General features: G+C 42.8%; 1 protein-coding gene across 2 annotated transcripts in view; it reads left to right on the top strand.

The window, feature by feature from the left end:
• Window positions 1-17,096, top strand: part of PTPN2 (protein tyrosine phosphatase non-receptor type 2) — a 32,869-nt gene extending 15,773 nt beyond the window's left edge. Inside the window, exons 5-10 of one of the 2 annotated variants that reach the window (XM_081919343.1) lie at window positions 32-169; window positions 817-1,026; window positions 8,447-8,608; window positions 9,958-10,151; window positions 12,007-12,210; window positions 16,754-17,096. In XM_081919343.1, coding sequence (XP_081775469.1) covers window positions 32-169; window positions 817-1,026; window positions 8,447-8,608; window positions 9,958-10,151; window positions 12,007-12,210; window positions 16,754-16,775 — 930 coding nt within the window. In that variant the 3' untranslated portion in view covers window positions 16,776-17,096. The remainder of the gene's footprint in view (window positions 1-31; window positions 170-816; window positions 1,027-8,446; window positions 8,609-9,957; window positions 10,152-12,006; window positions 12,211-16,753) is intronic. The other variant, XM_081919344.1, reaches the window with a different exon arrangement.
• Window positions 17,097-17,685: the final 589 nt, after the last annotated feature.

Genomic DNA, 17,685 nt, shown 5'->3' with positions numbered 1-17,685 from the left:
TTATGTGGATTTTTTTAATCTTATAACTTAGGTGAAATGTGCACAGTACTGGCCAACAAGAGAGGAGGAACAAATGATGTTTGAAGAAACAGGATTTTGTGTCAGGTTAAAATCTGAAGATGTCAAATCCTACTATACAGTACGCCAACTTCAACTAGAAAACCTCAATGTAAGTGTTCATCAAAACCTGTTTCCAAAACCCTTGTGAAAAGTGTATGTCATTGTTGCCATGGCATATTTCATGTGACAAGTTATCTGCAGGTGCAGGAGCATGTTTGTTCTTTGGTGCACAGAGAACTGCTGATTATAACAATTAGCAGCTAGGCACAGGCTTAAGCCCTGTTCACACTTAACTACCATTTGCTACTCAATATACTTGACTTCAGCAGCCTTGGCCTTCAGGGTTGGGGAAGAGTTCATTTTGAGAGCGAGACATTATATGAATTTCAGAATGAGAGTATATCTTAAGTGTACACAGAATAAAAATAAATAAATAAATAAATAAATAAATGTTTGCCTTTTAATGAAACATGATATTCAAACAACAGCTGATAGAGAGCAAACTTTTGCATTGAACAGGAACCATTCTCTTTGTTGCGCCAATACACACACACACACACACACACACACACTCTTCCAGGAAGCTTTTTTAGGTGAGGACCATTCAAACTTACAACCAAGGGATTCAGTTTGGAATTATTTTCATAATTATGAATTGTTACATTTGGATCAGCCATCTTACTGCATGCTGTTTTGCCTGGATGCAAAGCAAATTTATTTCAATAAGTTGCTCTTAAACCCATTTCTTTTTATTAGACTCATGAGACCAGGATGATATTCCATTTTCATTATACTACATGGCCAGACTTTGGAGTTCCTGAATCCCCAGCATCATTCCTCAACTTCTTGTTTAAAGTCAGAGAGTCTGGATCCCTGAGTCCTGAACATGGGCCGGCAGTCATTCACTGTAGTGCTGGAATTGGGCGCTCCGGTACATTTTCATTGGTAGACACATGCCTTATCTTGGTAAGTTTGTCTTAAATGCTCCTCTAAGAACTGCTGCTCAGTTTCTTTGTGATGGTATGGAAAAAATCCTAATTTACTGAATAACAATTGAAAAACTGAATTCTGCCATTAAATGAAAAATAGTGTTTGCTCCGACAATTTAGACTGGGGTAGTCAACCTTTTGATACCCACCGCCCACTAATGCATCTTTCTTGATGGTAAAATTTCCTTACCGCCCACCAGTGCTCCCCTACCGCCCACTAGTGGGCGTTTCAGGATTCTAGGTGGGCGGTTGGGGGTTCTACGGCACAAGCTGAATCCTCCTTCCATCAAGCACTGGTGGGCAGTAAGGAAATTTTACCATCAAGAAAGATGCATTAGTGGGCATCTACTGCCCACCTAGAATCCTGAAACGCCCACTAGTGGGCAGTAGGGACCAGGTTGACAACCCCTGATTTAGACCAAACATCTTGAACGAGCAAAATAAATGCATCTGGTTTGTTAAATTACTTTCTTATGATGTATGAACTGAGTGGTCGGTTCATACATCATAAGAAAGTAATTTAACAAACCAGATGTATTTAGATGTATGAGTGGTCTTGTGGTTTGTAATCCTGGATTGAGCAGTCTTTAGAAAGCAGGACTGAAATTTGATTGTGATTTGCAGAGATCACTCAAACTGTGATTTCCCAGTTAATACATTAAAGAAGCTGGTTTAACAAATGAAGCTGGATGCACAAGGAGAGAGGAAATTATTTGCTTCTTCTCATTCCAGCAAGCCATGGTTTAGACAGAGTGTAATGTCTTAAACAGGTTTAAGTCTTCCTCTGATTTCCATGACAGAAAGTAAGAAGAACTGTGGTCAGGGATGCAGTTGAGGTGGGAGCAAGACCTACAGTATGCATTACAGTGGTACCTCAGGTTACATATACTTCAGTTTACAGACTCCGCTAACCCAGAAATAGTACCTCAGCTCAAGAACTTTGCTTCAGGATGCAAACAGAAATCGTGCGGCGGCAGCAGGAGGCCCCATTAGCTAAAGTGCTTCAGGTTAAGAACAGTTTCAGGTTAAGAACAGACCTCCGGAACGAATTAAGTACGTGTCAGGGAACTGCCATCTAAAGCGCCGGGGGCGCAAAGGCTCACTGAGGTTGAGAGAGGAGTAGCAGCGGAAGAGGGAACCAGTAGAGGGCGAGCAAGAACTCCAAGGGAAAGTGAGTCGGAGGGATGGCTCAGAGACGCTTCCAGCGAAAACAGTGGGGAGGTCTCAGGACCTCCTATAGGGACACCCACACCTCGCCGGAAACTGTCACGCCGAGAGGCCAGACGACGTGTTTCCGTTAAAGAGCTTTTATGTTGGAAACGATTCCGAAAGCAGCCACTTTCGGATTCTACTAGTGATTGACGCAGCCATGCTGGAGGGGCTCCGTCACAGGCAGAGGTTTGAAAACCTGATCAAACTCTGAGGGACTTGCATTTTACGCACAAGCAGCTCATCGTCCCATCACAGCAATCCGAAAGTCACCGAAAGCCAGCTTGTGCAGGGAGAAGCATCATGAGCAACCCAGCCGGAACCGGAGGAGCAGGAGCAGCTGGAGGGGGTCCAAGCCTGGAAGAAAGGTACAGGGCGTTGGAGATCCAGTTGGCGCTGCAAACGGCGAGGCTTGAGGAGAGGAGGGCTCAGGATGCAGAAAAGGGAAAGGAGAAAACCACCCCGTTCGCCAGAAAGGTGCCAGGATTGGTGCAGAAATTCGGGGGGGATCCCAGGAACTATCATGCCTTTAGAACAGAGATGCAATACGCTCTAAACTTGCAGTTTGATGACTTCCCCGACGAGGAATCGCGAGTGGCTTTTGTGATTGGCCATCTCGAATCCGGGGCGAAAGATTGGGTTAGACCCCTGATGGCAGCGAATAATGAGATCCTAAAGGACACGAGGAAGTTTTTTCGTGCCATGGACCTGATGTTTTCCAGCGATATTGAGCAGGGGGTGGTGCAAAGGCAGTTAATGGCTTGCCAGCAAGGAAGCAGATCTGTCCGTGAGTACTGGACTGAGTTTACTATGCTGATTCATAAATTGGGGTGGGACCTATCGGCGGAGCCCATCCAAATGCTTTTCGAAGAGGGGCTTTCTTCAACCGTCAAAGATGAGCTTTCCCGGGGGCCCAGGGCGGAGTCTATGGATCAGTTAACCAAATCTGCGCTGTGCATAGGAGCGCGCCAGGAGGCGAGGGCTTTGGAAAAGCGGGAAGGGAAAGGAGACCGTTGGAGGGAGTTCCGCATTCCAGACATTCCAGAGCCACCTTTCCCGCCGGCAGAGCCGATGGAAGTTGGAACAGCGCGGGCGCGCGCAGTTTCAAATCCCAGTGAAGGGCGGAAGAAGGAGGGAAGGAGCGCCAAGAGATGTTATCTCTGCCAACAGCCAGGGCACTTTGCCAGAGTCTGCCCACAAAGAAAGGAATGGCAAGGGATGGCAGGAGCTGTTGGGGGAAAGGAAGAGGAAGGCAAGGAGCAAGTAAAAGCCAACGCCTGGCTGCCACCGTCGGGGCACAGCAGCCAGGCCAAAGAGCAGTGAAAGTGCCCATGCCGGAACCTCCCAGACCCGCTTTAGTGATAGAGGTGTTACTAGAACTGCCAAACGGACACCCACTAAAAATCAAGGCGCTTTTGGATTCAGGCAGCTCCTGTAATTTCATGAGTAAGGAGTTTGCAGCTGAGCACCAGATACAGACCATCCCTTTAAGTAACCCCTTGCAGGTGACTACGATTGACGGCAGAGAGCTGTTGGGGGGAGAAGTTAGCCAACAGACTGTCCCGATGATAATGAGGGTGGCAAGGCACACCGAACAGATAGCGTTTAATGTGGCCATCCTGGGAGGAGCGCCCATCATTTTGGGGATGAGCTGGCTGGCGCTACACGATCCGCTAGTGGGCTGGCATCAGAGGGTGGTCTCCTTTGGGTCAGCGCATTGCCTAGAACACTGCAAGGAGGGGAAGGTTTCGGGAGGAGACAGAGTCACCCTAGCCGGGATGGAAGTAATGGACAAAGGGAAGGTGCCCCCGCAATACGCAGATCTGAGCAACGTATTCAGCGAAAGGGAAGCAGACAAACTGCCACCGCATAGACCCTTTGACTGTCAAATCAACCTACTCCCTGGGGCCCAACTCCCAGTAGGCAAGCTGTACGCCATGTCAGACAGGGAGATGCAGGAGCTGAGGGAGTTCATTGACAAAAACCTGAAGCGAGGTTTCATCAGAGAGTCCCGAGCGGTGGGGGGCAGCCCAGTGTTTTTTGTGGACAAAAAGAACACAGACAAACCGAGACTGGTGTGTGACTTTAGGGCCCTCAATGCAGTGTCGGAGCCCCTGGCTTTCCCTATGCCCCGAATTGATGACATTTTGACCAGAGTAAGGAAGGGAAAGATTTTTACAAAGCTGGACCTGCGGGGGGCGTACAATCTGATACGCATAAGGAAGGGAGATGAATGGAAGACCACCATGTTTACCCCTTTGGGAGCCTTTGAATACCTCGTTATGCCCTTCGGTCTACAAGGGGGCTCCGCGTGTTTTCAAGCTTTTATAAACCACGTTCTGGGACCTTTGCTCTACAAGAATTGTGTGGCCTTTTTAGACGACGTGTTGGTGTATTCGGAAGATGAGGAACAGCATGTGAGGGACGTTCGAGAAGTGTTGGGCAGGCTGCAAGCCAACCAGCTGTGGGTGAAACTGGAGAAGTGCCAGTTTCATACCAAGGAGGTGGAATTCCTGGGGTACCGCTTGTCAGACAAGGGATTGGCCATGGATCCAGGCAAGGTCCAAGCGGTACTGGAATGGAAGACACCGAAGACCAAGAAGGACGTGCAAAGATTCTTGGGGTTTGGGAACTTTTATCGGAAGTTCATCAAGAACTTTGCCCACTTGACGGCGCCCATCACCGACTGCCTCAGCAGCAAGAAGAAATTTGTTTGGACGGCAGAGGCGGAGCGAGCCTTTGAAGAACTGAAAAGGGCTTTCGCCTCGGAAGAACAACTTCTGCATGTGGATTTACGAAAACCCATGAGAGTGGAAACCGATGCATCCGACCGGGCGGTAGGGGCGGTCCTTCTTCAACCGGGGAGGAGTGCGTCGGAGTGGAGACCGTGTGCCTTCTTCTCGCGGAAGCTGAATAAATCCGAGAGGAATTACACGGTGTATGACAGGGAACTACTTGCCATTCACGAAGCATTCCGGAGGTGGAGACATTTATTAATTGGGGCACAACACAAGGTGCAAGTGTGCACCGACCACAAGAATTTAGAGTATTGGAGAACAGCTCGAGTGCTCAACCAACGACAAGTGAGATGGGCACAGGAATTCTCCAAATTCAACTTTGAAATTTGTTATGTGCCAGGCCCAGAAAACGTCAGGGCGGACGCGCTCTCACGCAAACCAGAGTATTGGGAAGGGGAGGGGGTGATCGAAGAGAGACATGTCATCCCTGAGGACCGCTGGGTGTGTGGGGCGGCGCTGGTGGGGCAACGAGAACTGGTAGAGGAAACGGAAAATGATGAATATGCCCAGGATAAGCTCAGAGGTCTCAGGGGGGAGGGCGAGAGCCCCGGAGGTTTTGAGGAAAGAAATGGGGCATTGTATTACAAAGGGGCACTGTATATACCCGAAGGTGAATTGAGGGGGAGAGTACTCAAGCAGTTGCATGATAGCCCCACGGCGGGACATTTTGGACAACACAAGACCATGTGGTTGGTTACCAGGGAATTTTGGTGGCCTAAGGTGAGGGAAGATGTAAGGGAGTATGTAAGAGGGTGTGACCAATGTCAGCGAGCCAAAGGGGAAAGAAGGGCGCCGGCAGGGTTATTAGAACCATTACCCACACCAGAACGGCCTTGGGAAGCGATATCAATAGATTTTATGACGGATCTGCCAAAGTCCAAGGGGAAAACAGCCATCATGGTAGTAGTAGACCTGTTAACTAAGATGTGCCACTTTGTAGCATGCTCACATGCAGTCACAGCGGAAGAAACAGCGAAGTTGTTTGTAGAACACATCTTTAGGTTGCACGGGGCTCCCTTGAGGGTGATCTCAGATCGCGGCAAACAATTTACTTCCAGGTTCTGGAGGAAGCTCATGAGCTTGCTGCACGTGGAAGTCAATTTTTCAACTGCCCGGCACCCTGAAACCAACGGGCAGGCGGAAAGAGCAAATGGCATTCTTCAACAATATCTGAGGTGTTATGTCAATGACAGAGAGAACGATTGGGTCGAAAAGTTGGCGTTGGCAGAATTTGCCTACAATAATGCGAAGAATGTGTCCACAGGGATGAGTCCCTTTTTGGCAAATTACGGGTGTCACCCCAGGGCATTTCCAGGGGAAGGAGGGGAGAGATGGAGCGTCCCAGCGGCTGAACATTTTGTAGAAGAGATGGAAGCGATCCATCATCAGCTCCAGCTCAACTTAGAAAGGGCTAAGGCACAATATAAGAAGCAGGCAGACAAGAACAGAAGGGAAGGTGAAACCATAAGGGTGGGGGATCAAGTGTGGTTGTCAACCCAAGGGTTGCCGTTCAAAGGGGGTTGTAAGAAATTGAGGCCCAGAAGATTGGGACCCTTTGAGGTCATTCAGCAGGTCAACCCGGTAGCTTTCAAACTCCGATTACCCAACCACATGAAATTGCACCCAGTGTTCCACAGGTCGTTACTGTCACCATACAGGGGGGGACGTGAAGGGGAGTACGTCAGGGGACCAACCTTGGAAGAGAGGGAACGCCGCAACCATGTAGCGGAAATCCTCGATTCCAGGTGGAAGGGAAATCAGGTGGAGTATTTGGTGGCGTGGGAAGGGGAACCGGAGTCAGAAAACACCTGGGTGAATGCAGAGGAAGTCAATGACGAGGTTTTAACAGAAACGTTCCACCAAAGGTTCCCGAGGAAACCTCAGCCGATAGCAAGGTTTAGGAGGGAGTATTTCGGCACCACCGATGAGGAAGAGGAAATGGAAGGGTTCGCGGAGTCGGAGTTGGAAGAGGGAGTGGACTCCGATGACGAAGATTACCGAGAGAGTAGGAACAGCAACAAGTGGAGGGAAGTGTTCGCGACGTCGGAAGACGAAGGAGGTTCTTTCAGGGGTTTTACCTCCTCACCGCCAGTAGGGGAGGAGACGGGAGGGGGTGAAGGGAGCCCTGGAGGGGAGGTGGATGTCAGGGAACTGCCATCTAAAGCGCCGGGGGCGCAAAGGCTCACTGAGGTTGAGAGAGGAGTAGCAGCGGAAGAGGGAACCAGTAGAGGGCGAGCAAGAACTCCAAGGGAAAGTGAGTCGGAGGGATGGCTCAGAGACGCTTCCAGCGAAAACAGTGGGGAGGTCTCAGGACCTCCTATAGGGACACCCACACCTCGCCGGAAACTGTCACGCCGAGAGGCCAGACGACGTGTTTCCGTTAAAGAGCTTTTATGTTGGAAACGATTCCGAAAGCAGCCACTTTCGGATTCTACTAGTGATTGACGCAGCCATGCTGGAGGGGCTCCGTCACAGGCAGAGGTTTGAAAACCTGATCAAACTCTGAGGGACTTGCATTTTACGCACAAGCAGCTCATCGTCCCATCACAGTACGTAACCAGAGGTACCACTGTACTGCAATTTTTATATACCCTTGTGCCTAGCCTCTTGACAAATTTAGGCATGTTAAGATAGTAAGGGCAGAACTCCCATGTTCAATATTTTCTCTTTCTGCACAGGCTACTGTTGTCAAGCAGACAATATATTATATTTCAAGGGGGTGGGAGGAGAGATATCAAACTGTTTTCAAATTGTTGCATCAGGAGCTGTTTGAATACAGTGGTACCTCGGGTTAAGAACTTAATTCATTCTGGAGGTGTGTTCTTAACCTGAAGCACCAGTTTAGCTAATGGGGCCTCCTGCTGCTGCGCCGCCACTGCATGATTTGTGTTCTCATCCTGAAGCAAAGTTCTTAACCCGAGGTAATATTTCTGGGTTAGCGGAGCCTGTAACCTGAAGCGTATGTAACCCGAGGTACCACTGTATATGTATCATATACTAAACTTCAGCTTTCTATTTCCTTTGGTAATACTTCTATTTTTTATCTCTGCAAATGAAAAGGCAAGTCAGTGAGTGAGTTGAAGTGTCTTATAGAATATCAGCATTCTGATAACATATGCACTCTCTTTGGGTGATAATTTTTATGCCTTGGAAATCTGGTGTGGAGGCTTAAGGGGCCCTCTGGTGCAATTTAGGGGTCTGCAGAGGATAGGAGAGGAAAGCTATGTGCTTTAGTATCTGCTGGTGCAAAGTTGGAGCACTCCCCTTCTCTCTCTTGTTGCAGAGAGCAGTAATACTTGCATGAAAATCATTTTATTTTAAAACAGCTTTCACCCTGTTCCTGGACTGCCATAGTGCCACTAAAACTAGTTGCTATTTTTTCTTACACAGATGGAAAAAAGAGAAGACCCACCTTCTGTAGACATAAAGCAAGTTTTATTGAATATGAGAAAATATCGAATGGGACTTATTCAGACTCCAGATCAGCTAAGATTTTCATACATGGCTGTAATAGAAGGAGCAAAATACATAATGGGTGATTCTACTATACAGGTAAACATTTAGCATAAATTGACTGCTTTTTAAATCATTCGCTCAAAAGTTTGTAATGAAATTATTAATAATGCCAGATCCAGCTGTTCAGGGTTTATGTCACTTGTGGGCAACCTCCTTCCTGTGGTCCAGTTTTGGCCCATGAGACCATTTCCCCCAGACCTGTGAGGTGCAGTCGCAAGCTACATCAACTGATGGATGCCTGTTGCTGGCAGGAAGCAAGGGTGATTGACCAAATCAGCAGGATTAATCATGTGCTCATTACATTGACTCCCCTGCTAAAATGAAGGGGGAAACCTTAGTTTTTGTAGCATCTTGCGCCTGATGTCATTGTGGTGTTGGTCAAATTTAGCCCATAAGCCTGATCCTGGTAAGAATCTGGCCTGTAGATCCAAAAAAGGTTCTGAGTAATATTTATATAGTGTTTTGATGAATATAGCAATTTTGTAAAACAGCCTTATATGCTGAAGTTTACTTATTTTGTGATTTACGTTATTTTATTTATAAATATACAGCTGTAACATAAAAATATTACAGTTGTTTATAGCAATATAAAACCATAAAAACCATGCAGTAAAATCATAAAAAGTTAAAAGCAAGTTAAAACCAAAGAAATTAAAAGCAGACATCAGTAGACAATTGTTGGGGTGTACTTTTAATTGCCTGCACAAGCCTGGTGAAATAGAAAAGTTTTCAAGTGTTTAAAAGTTAGATCCAAAGAACAAGAAACAGACAGCCACTAGCAGTGGGGGGTTTTCAGCCAGAATTCACCAGAGCTCAGTTCTGGCACCTCTTAGGGGGCGCAACTGCCATTATAAGAGAACAAGGGAGGAGTTCATGGTGAGTTCAGGCACCTCTTTTCCTAGAGAAATAGCAGTGGCCACTAGTCCTATCCCACAAACACTAGAGGAAAAAATTGTACAGTGGGGTATACCATATTTTTCCGTGTTTAAGACTAGGTTTTTCGCTTAATGACAAAAATTAGGAGGCGTCTTATACACGGATACATTTCCCCCAATTTTCTTAAATCTGAGTCCCCAAAAATGGGGAAATATTATAGACTGAAAAATACGGTAAGTATGTTTCATAGCAATTTTCGTGTTTCTTCAAGCACAGTGTCTTTGGATTTGGTTTTCTTTTTGTTGTGGAGTGTTATAGTGCAAGCTTTAAAACAGTCCTGTAAATGTATGTATGACATAGTATTTCACATATGGAAAGGAACCATTGAACCCAACTTGCCGTTCTTATCCAAGGATGTTGTAGCTCACCTTTGAAAATAACTGTACCTGTGACTTTTCAGGTAGTTAAAAAAAAAACTTCAAAACTCTAACAAGCTGTCCTCCATTCAGAATCGGTGGAAGGAACTCTCAAAAGAGGACCAGGCACCAAGTTCTGAACGCTCCCCTCCACACCCAACCAGACTAACCACAGGGAGGCACAATGGGAACAGTGTGGGATTAGAAAACCAGGAGCAAAGTGAGAACATTATAAATACTGACATGTCTTCTTCAATACAAAATACTGCAGATCCAAGTGCTGACACGTGAGTATCATTTTCATATAATAGCTTGAAAAGAGGCCACTAGCCAAGGCCATTTTAAAAAACCAATGCCATATGATTTGAAGAGAGTACCCCTTGTTACAAAATCCATACTATTGATTGTAATTCATATCACTTAATCTTGATGTTACATTCTTGCACTGAACTCTGGAAAGTGTTTGAAAGCTGAATGGGGTGGTATGTATATGGATTGAGACCACAATGGAGCTAGTAGATCTTTGTTATATAAATCCAACAGTTGTTTCAGGATCTGCAACTTGTTCTCTTCTGTTTGTGCACCCATTGGAATATCATTGAAGGGCTCTATAAATGTAGACATAATAAAGAATTTGAACTACTATTTAAAAAGGAAGCTTATAACCCTTAAAGCTCCAGTGTTTTGAAAATATTCAGGAAGTGTTAAAACACTTGCTGTGTTGTTGTATGCTGATGCAATCATGCTTAGTAGTAATTGCAATGAATTGGGTCCAAACTTCACCTAACAGAAGTCAACTCTGGATTCAATTCAGTAACTTCTAGGTCTTAATCATGATCTGATGTGTGTAGTAGTGCAATCTGAAACCATGACAGTCTTTGTCAAGTTAAGCCCTTGCTCCAGATCGCATGTGCAGAAGAAGCAAGCAAAGAAGTGGGAAGGTACCTTGACCGTGTTCTGCTTGGTGCAGATGGAATGCTAAGCAATGGAGTATATGCATATATACATCACATTCCTTCCTCCTTAAGGAGTGTAGAAAGTGGGCATACATATATTAAAGGACATCACCTGTTTCATGATGTTAGTGATGTACATGTCCCAATGCATCTATTCACCAGCTATGTGAATTAGTATGAAAGCATAAAGGCTTGCATCCTTAACATTCCTTCAGGTTAATGGAGAAGGCCTGCCCGTCTCCTTTTCCCTCTGCAATCCCCTCCGTGTCTTGATAATCTGTCCATCATGATTGGTGGACCCTTGAAATAAGTTATGACAGGGAGCCACAAATGGAAGGAGGAATTGGTAGAGATCACATTGCATGCAGAAGAAATACTAGATCCATATTATCTACGTGCAGAACATAGTACTTATGCAACTGCGGTATATTACCTTGAATATCAAAACCCAGCTCAACAGTTCAAAATGCATTTTCTCTCTTTCTCCCTCTCCCTTTCCACCTTAGTAGCATAACTTGATACATAAGCTGATTTTTTTCCCCTCCCATGGTTTACTGTCAGTCACTGAGGGCACTTTCTATTTTCTATACTGGGTTTCATTTCCAGATAAATTCAAGAAACAGGATTCAATCTATACGCTAGATCAACAGCTGCAGTGATCAGCCCTTCAGGGGCTGAAGCATAAAAGTGGACATAAGCTCTTTTTTATTTTTTAAAAATGACAGATTTGGAGGTTTCTTCAGAAGCTTGGCCATTTATCTTTTGGAGTGCTTCCTCAACAGTGGACACCCTTTAAAAGTGCCACATCATTAAATCATATATTTTACTTGTAAATGATGCACACAGGCAGCAATGGAGGGTGGGAATCATACATTTGTTCAGTATGTGTGTGCATGTGTAATGTACCTACATCTTGATGGGTTTCCTCTTGCCCATTTACAGAACTCTTCCCTTGGAAGCTTGTCAGCCTGATGATCTTCCAAGAAGACCTTCTTAATAGGATTAGATATTTGTGGCCAGGTTTAAGCTGCCATAGTTCAATTTTGTATTTAACAAATGCAATACTTTTTCTTCTGAGGTTTTTTAATTGATGTGTTTTAAATGTTGCTACCTATCATGCACTCTTAAATCAAAGTGGATTAAAAATCTGTGACTATACCTGATTATTTTTTGTTTTCCTTTCTAGGGCTGTTCGGAAACGGCTAAGAGACGACAGGAAAGCTAACACAGCACAGATGGTGCAGCAGATGAAGCATAAGCTGAGTGAGGCTGAACGAAAAAGGAAAAGGTGGTTATATTGGAAACCTATTCTCACTAAGATTGGGTTTGGTTCAGCCATTTTCATTGGAGTTTATTCTTGCTGGAAATTGTACTTCCAAGGTGCTCTCATGTAAGTGAGTGCTTCTGCAATCATGCATCTAGTAATAGAAAGCTTAAATCGGTCCCACTGATTTGAGGGGAACATAGCAACTATTTCTAGGTGCAAGACTGCTGCTGCAGGTGACAGAACAAGTGAGAATATAACTGCAATCGATGCAGTAATCTTGTAACGCATAACACATGAAGTAACCTGATCACTAGTCACTGTGGCTGGACTCTTTGCTTTAGGTACTTATGGAACCAAATTGCTACCTGACACAAATTTTATTTATTTATTTATTGGATTTCTTACCTGCCCTTTACCTTACGACCCCGCAGCGGGGTAGGTTACATCAACAAAATACGCAAATATAAAACAAAGCAGTTACAACTGTAAAATAAGAAAAATAGTTCCATAGTAAATGCAACTCCTTATATAAAACTGCCCACATTTTAAAACAATTTTATATATAAAATAGTGAGAAATAGTACTCAGAGGCAGACTGGGAAAGGGTCTCCACTTGTTGAAAGAGACCGGGGGAAGGGGGGCGGGTTCAGTAGGGGCTAAAAGACAGGATAGCACCTGTCTGATAGGGAATTCCGAAGGGTGTCACCATCCTAAAGACCCAATTTGTATATTGTATGGAAAAAAACTCCTGAAAAAGGTGGTTTCTGCAACAGGCTCTTTTACAGTTCTTGTCTGAGTATATAAGGAGTTAGACGATCCTTTAGGCATCCTGATGCCTAAAGGATCGTCTAACTCCTTATATACCCAAACTGTGTAGGGCTTTGCACACCAGTACCAGTGCCTTCAACTTAGCCTGGTACCTAATGTGTAGCCATTGCAGTTTTCAGCAGTGGCATGACTATGATAGTCTGCACCAGAAAGCAGTCAAGCTGCCACATTTTGCACTTCCTGCAGCTTCCGGGCGAGCGTCATGTAATCCAGTCAGGAGGTTAGCAGCTCATTGATGACAGTGGTCAGATTATCCCAATCTAGAAACAGCCATAAATGTCTTACCAGCCAAAGCTGATAAAAGGCACTCCTAGCCACTGAAGTCACCTAGGTCTTTAGTGACCAAAATGGATCCAGGAGAAACCTGCTTCTTCAGGGAGGGTGTGGCTGCGCCTGAAGTAGGCATTTGGACAATTATTCTGAGTCCAGAACCACCCATCCACACTCATGAGGCAAACTAATGCATACTTTCAGCAACCATGTATATATTGCATAAAATGATAGTCCACTAGATGTAGTAGACTCAATTGCCAAGGCTTTATCAACTCTCATAACTGGATAGAAGCAATAAACAGTGTGGTGTCATACTCTGAATGCAAAACAGTTACATTTGTGTGTGTGTGTATAATATACCATCAACCATTTATACTATCCAGACTTAGAATAAATTTTGTAACTCTATTTAATCCTTTTTTGTAGATAACTGTATTTTTAAAAAACTACATTTGTACAAACTTCTCTGACAGAAAGAGTATGCATTAGTTATCGGTCATCCATCCCCAACATTTCAAGAGTGGTTTGGAAATTTACTGATATCACCACCCCAACTTAGTGATTTAGTGAATTGCCCTTTTGAGGTATTTGGTGTTAAGCAAATAGGGCTGCTTCTCAGTTTCTACTCTGTAAGTTGCATTCATGTATTTATGCTTGTAGTTACCTTTTATTTAAAACTTGAAAATGTTTAATTTTTATAAGACTACTGGGAGCTTCAATATCTCAAACAGACTCTTTTTGAAGGGAAGTTTGTGTTAAGACTGCAGCTACTGTTGGAAGCCATAGCTTGTGTTTAAAGTTCAAACATTCCATTAAATGTGAAAACGTTTCTGTGTGTCTCACTTGATTTGACTCCTATTCCTTGAAATATTTTAGAATCTTTTATAGTGGTTGTAAACAGCATGTGACAAACTTGGTCATATTTTCTGAAAATAAAAAATGTAGGCCATATTAAGTGTTGCAGCTGGAAACAAATAGCCCATAATATGAATGTTTTCTCCTAGAAAGGAAATGGAAATACTATTTTTCTTATATGTTGGCCTATGGATAGTGGGTATGTAAGATAGTGGAAATAACAGTAGAGCTACTTTTTGACGGTGAAATGGCATGTTTATGAATCTCAGCACCAACAAAATACTTAAGACAACTGAACTACAGTACTCTGATATGGACACAATTATCAAACATTGTTACAGGTTAGGACACAGGATTTTAAGGAAATGTCAAGCTTATTCCGCCCACCATTCTCATAGATGTATTAGAGACATAAATCAGGGCCAAGAAAATACAAAACTCTAATCCCAAGGCTTTTGTTTTTCATTGTGGGGAGAGGAATTATGCAATTTTAGGATTATCGAGTTCCTATAAGTGTTCTAAGGATCTTATGAATTCTAATCCTGAACAAATGGGTGGCACCATATGTTTGGAGAGTTTTGAAGTGTAGTAAGCTTTTTGATCCAGTACAGCATAAAAGGAAACTCAAGATTAAACAAAATCAAACTCAAGGTAGAACTAAATCAAGGAAGTCTTGAAATATAGTTTTCTCAATTCTTACTATTATTTCCCTTATGGATTATTAAATGTTAATAGAGGGAGTATTTTGGAATTGTTAAGCTTGAACATCAAAAAGGTACTGATCAGAATGTCAGGATTTCTATATAAATGGACTTTTCCTTTTCCAAGAAATGCACAATAGAAGATGGAAATGTATTTCATTTCTGGATTAAATTGCCAGTTTCAAACTCACATTTAGGCACTCTTGAAAGCTTGTGTGCATGTAAAGAATGGTGGTACTTTTTCCATCTTACTGTTCAATACATACCCAGGTCTTATAGGCATCTGCCTCAGTGAGTCAAATTATTGGTCTATCCAGCTCAGTAGTACTATTGAGGTTTGGGACACAAGTCTTTCCAAGCCCTACCTGGAGATGCCAAGGAGGTGTCTGTTACAACACTTAAGTTAAACTACTGAGCTGTGGCCTCCCTTTCCCTCAGAAGTAACTTCATGTTTTGCTCTTGGCAGCATTTTATGGAGCGTATTATATTGTCCTTGCTCCTTAATATTTTCACCGTAATCATTTATATGCAATTTTATTCATGATCAAAATAGTTGTTGCAACTGGTTCTATCATATTTTAATAAATATTTGAGAATATTTTCTGTGCAGTTTTCATTGTAGATGAATACATGCAAATCCATACACATACACTATATATATATATATATAACGTCGCCTAGACACCCCAACTTTTACACGGGAAGACACCCGAGGACACCAAAACCTGCATATATATATATATATATATATATATATATATATATATATATATATAAAACTATTCATATATATAACTATATATCTATATAACTATATATCTATATATATGCAGTGCTTTTTTTCTAAAAAAAATGTTTAGGAGTACTCAAAACCTACTCATATTGAAATACTGCCCCTCAATGAGGCCAAACTTAGATTCACAAAATGTTTAGATGTATGCGTACCCCTGCATACCCCCAGAAAAAAAGCATGCCATATATCTGTACAATGTTACAGTGGTTTGTGTGGAGAAAATGAGCAAAGTCTTAAAAGTGAATACCACACAAGTCACTTTTGTAGTTGACACGTGTTGGGTTATTATAAAGACAATATATTATTCAGGAAAGAGTAAGCCTGACTAGTATTTGGGAGGGTGGCCATCTTGCTGGAGAGGGAAAGGATGTCGGTTCTTTCTTGCTATGGGAAGCAACCCAACAAAAGTGGAATTCCTGACTCACTTGCCCTCTTTCCTGTGTTTTTTGGGTTTGTGTCTTCCACTGCTTTTTCAGTTTGTACCTGAGTTGTCCTGGGTCTGTCTCAATACCACTTTGGTGCAATCATCTTTGATGTTCATCTACCCAAACATTTGTTTTACTTTGTGGTCAGTTCCCATATGATAAAGGGACTGAGAACCTTGTGCAAAGAGAAAGCTAGATTTTGAGTTAACTTTTTTGCCCATCAAAATGATTATTAGACACATAATGGAAGGTTTGCATTTCTAACTAAAGCAAGCTTGTTCAAAATACTCTAAAAGCCTTTGTCAATTCATAGTTTATCCAACATATTAAAACTTTTTTCAAAAATATTGCACTCAATTGAAATGCAGTGGTTACCATCTTGATTCTCCATGTTTTCTCTTGTATCCTCACTTAACATTAGTTTTAAGCTTTTCGTTTTAGTTCTAAAGGTAGTGAAATTTTCAGGAGAGTCAAATGCAACAAAATTGTACTCATCGTACAATGTACTTTCCTTTTAATCAAAGTGCATTTTTGTATTTTCCCCCTCCTAATTCAAAAGGTCCTTAATTGGAGCATGAATGTTCCCAGTGCCTTTCTCATAACTAGTTCAAAGACATTTTATCCATGGTAGGAAGGAGACACCTGTTGCAGTAACCACTCAATATCAAATAAGGCCTTCATGACTTTCAAAAAATATTTCAACTTACAATTGCAGTAAAACTGTAATACCTCTTAGCAGTATACTTCTGTTTGTACTGAATCTGTGACTCTTTTGCGTTGTGTGTCTTTAGGCCGAGAGTGACCGACACCTAGATCTCCAAGACTTGTGAATATTCTGCAGCTAAAAATTATATACTTTTGGCATGCAAAGCAGGACATGACCCCTCTTCAGGAACAAAACTGAGGTCTGAGCAATACACAAGTGGCCTCATAACTATCTGTTTACAACGTAAACAACCAGGGAATGAAGTACATCACCAGCAAAAGACTTTGCAAAATGAAATTTGTCTTAAGTGTTTTATGCTTGTATTAACTGTAGAGAGATGTAAGAGATCACATTAGAAAATACTTTGTACTGCCATTCTTATTGTATTTTTTATACTTTTGGCAGCATTAAATATTTTTTTTAATTGACATACTGTTGTGTGTGTATTATTCCCCATCCCACAAAGGGGCTATTTCATTTCACAGAAATTCAAGTGTCATCCCTAATTTTTATCACCTTCAACTACCATTATGGCCGCCTGAAATATTAATCAGAATAGGTATATAAAAAAGCTAAGGAAGCTATGTCGAGGCCTTAAAAAACTCCAAAATCCAGTTGGGCAATACTTTTATGTGACTAACCAGGCTTCTGTTTTTCATTAGGCAAGAAGTTATTAAAAGGGGGTGAGAAAATAAACTAATACATACAATTCTGGAATAAAGAAGCAATGATTGCTCCTGGATGAGAGAGAAACATGGTAGTCTTTAGCCATTTAATTTTTTTATTAAATTACTTGTGTGATACCTTGCCTGACGAGAACATTTGGAAGTTTCACACTTTTGTGATACTCAAGCTGGTCCCCAATAAAGGCATTTTATCTTCATTTTTAAAACTAGAGTTCATTTTATATTCTTGGGCTGCCCACAGAGGCCATGGCCCAGCTAATTGGTTTATTTTGGGGGGTTTTGCTGAAGAAGTGCCTGACATGTGGCTGTAGACTCCCCTTAGACAAGGCCT

Source organism: Podarcis melisellensis (genome assembly GCF_964234715.1).
Source record: "Podarcis melisellensis genome assembly, chromosome: 7".
NCBI classification, from domain to species: Eukaryota; Metazoa; Chordata; class Lepidosauria; order Squamata; family Lacertidae; genus Podarcis; species Podarcis melisellensis.
This window is presented reverse-complemented; position numbering and strand designations above follow the sequence as displayed.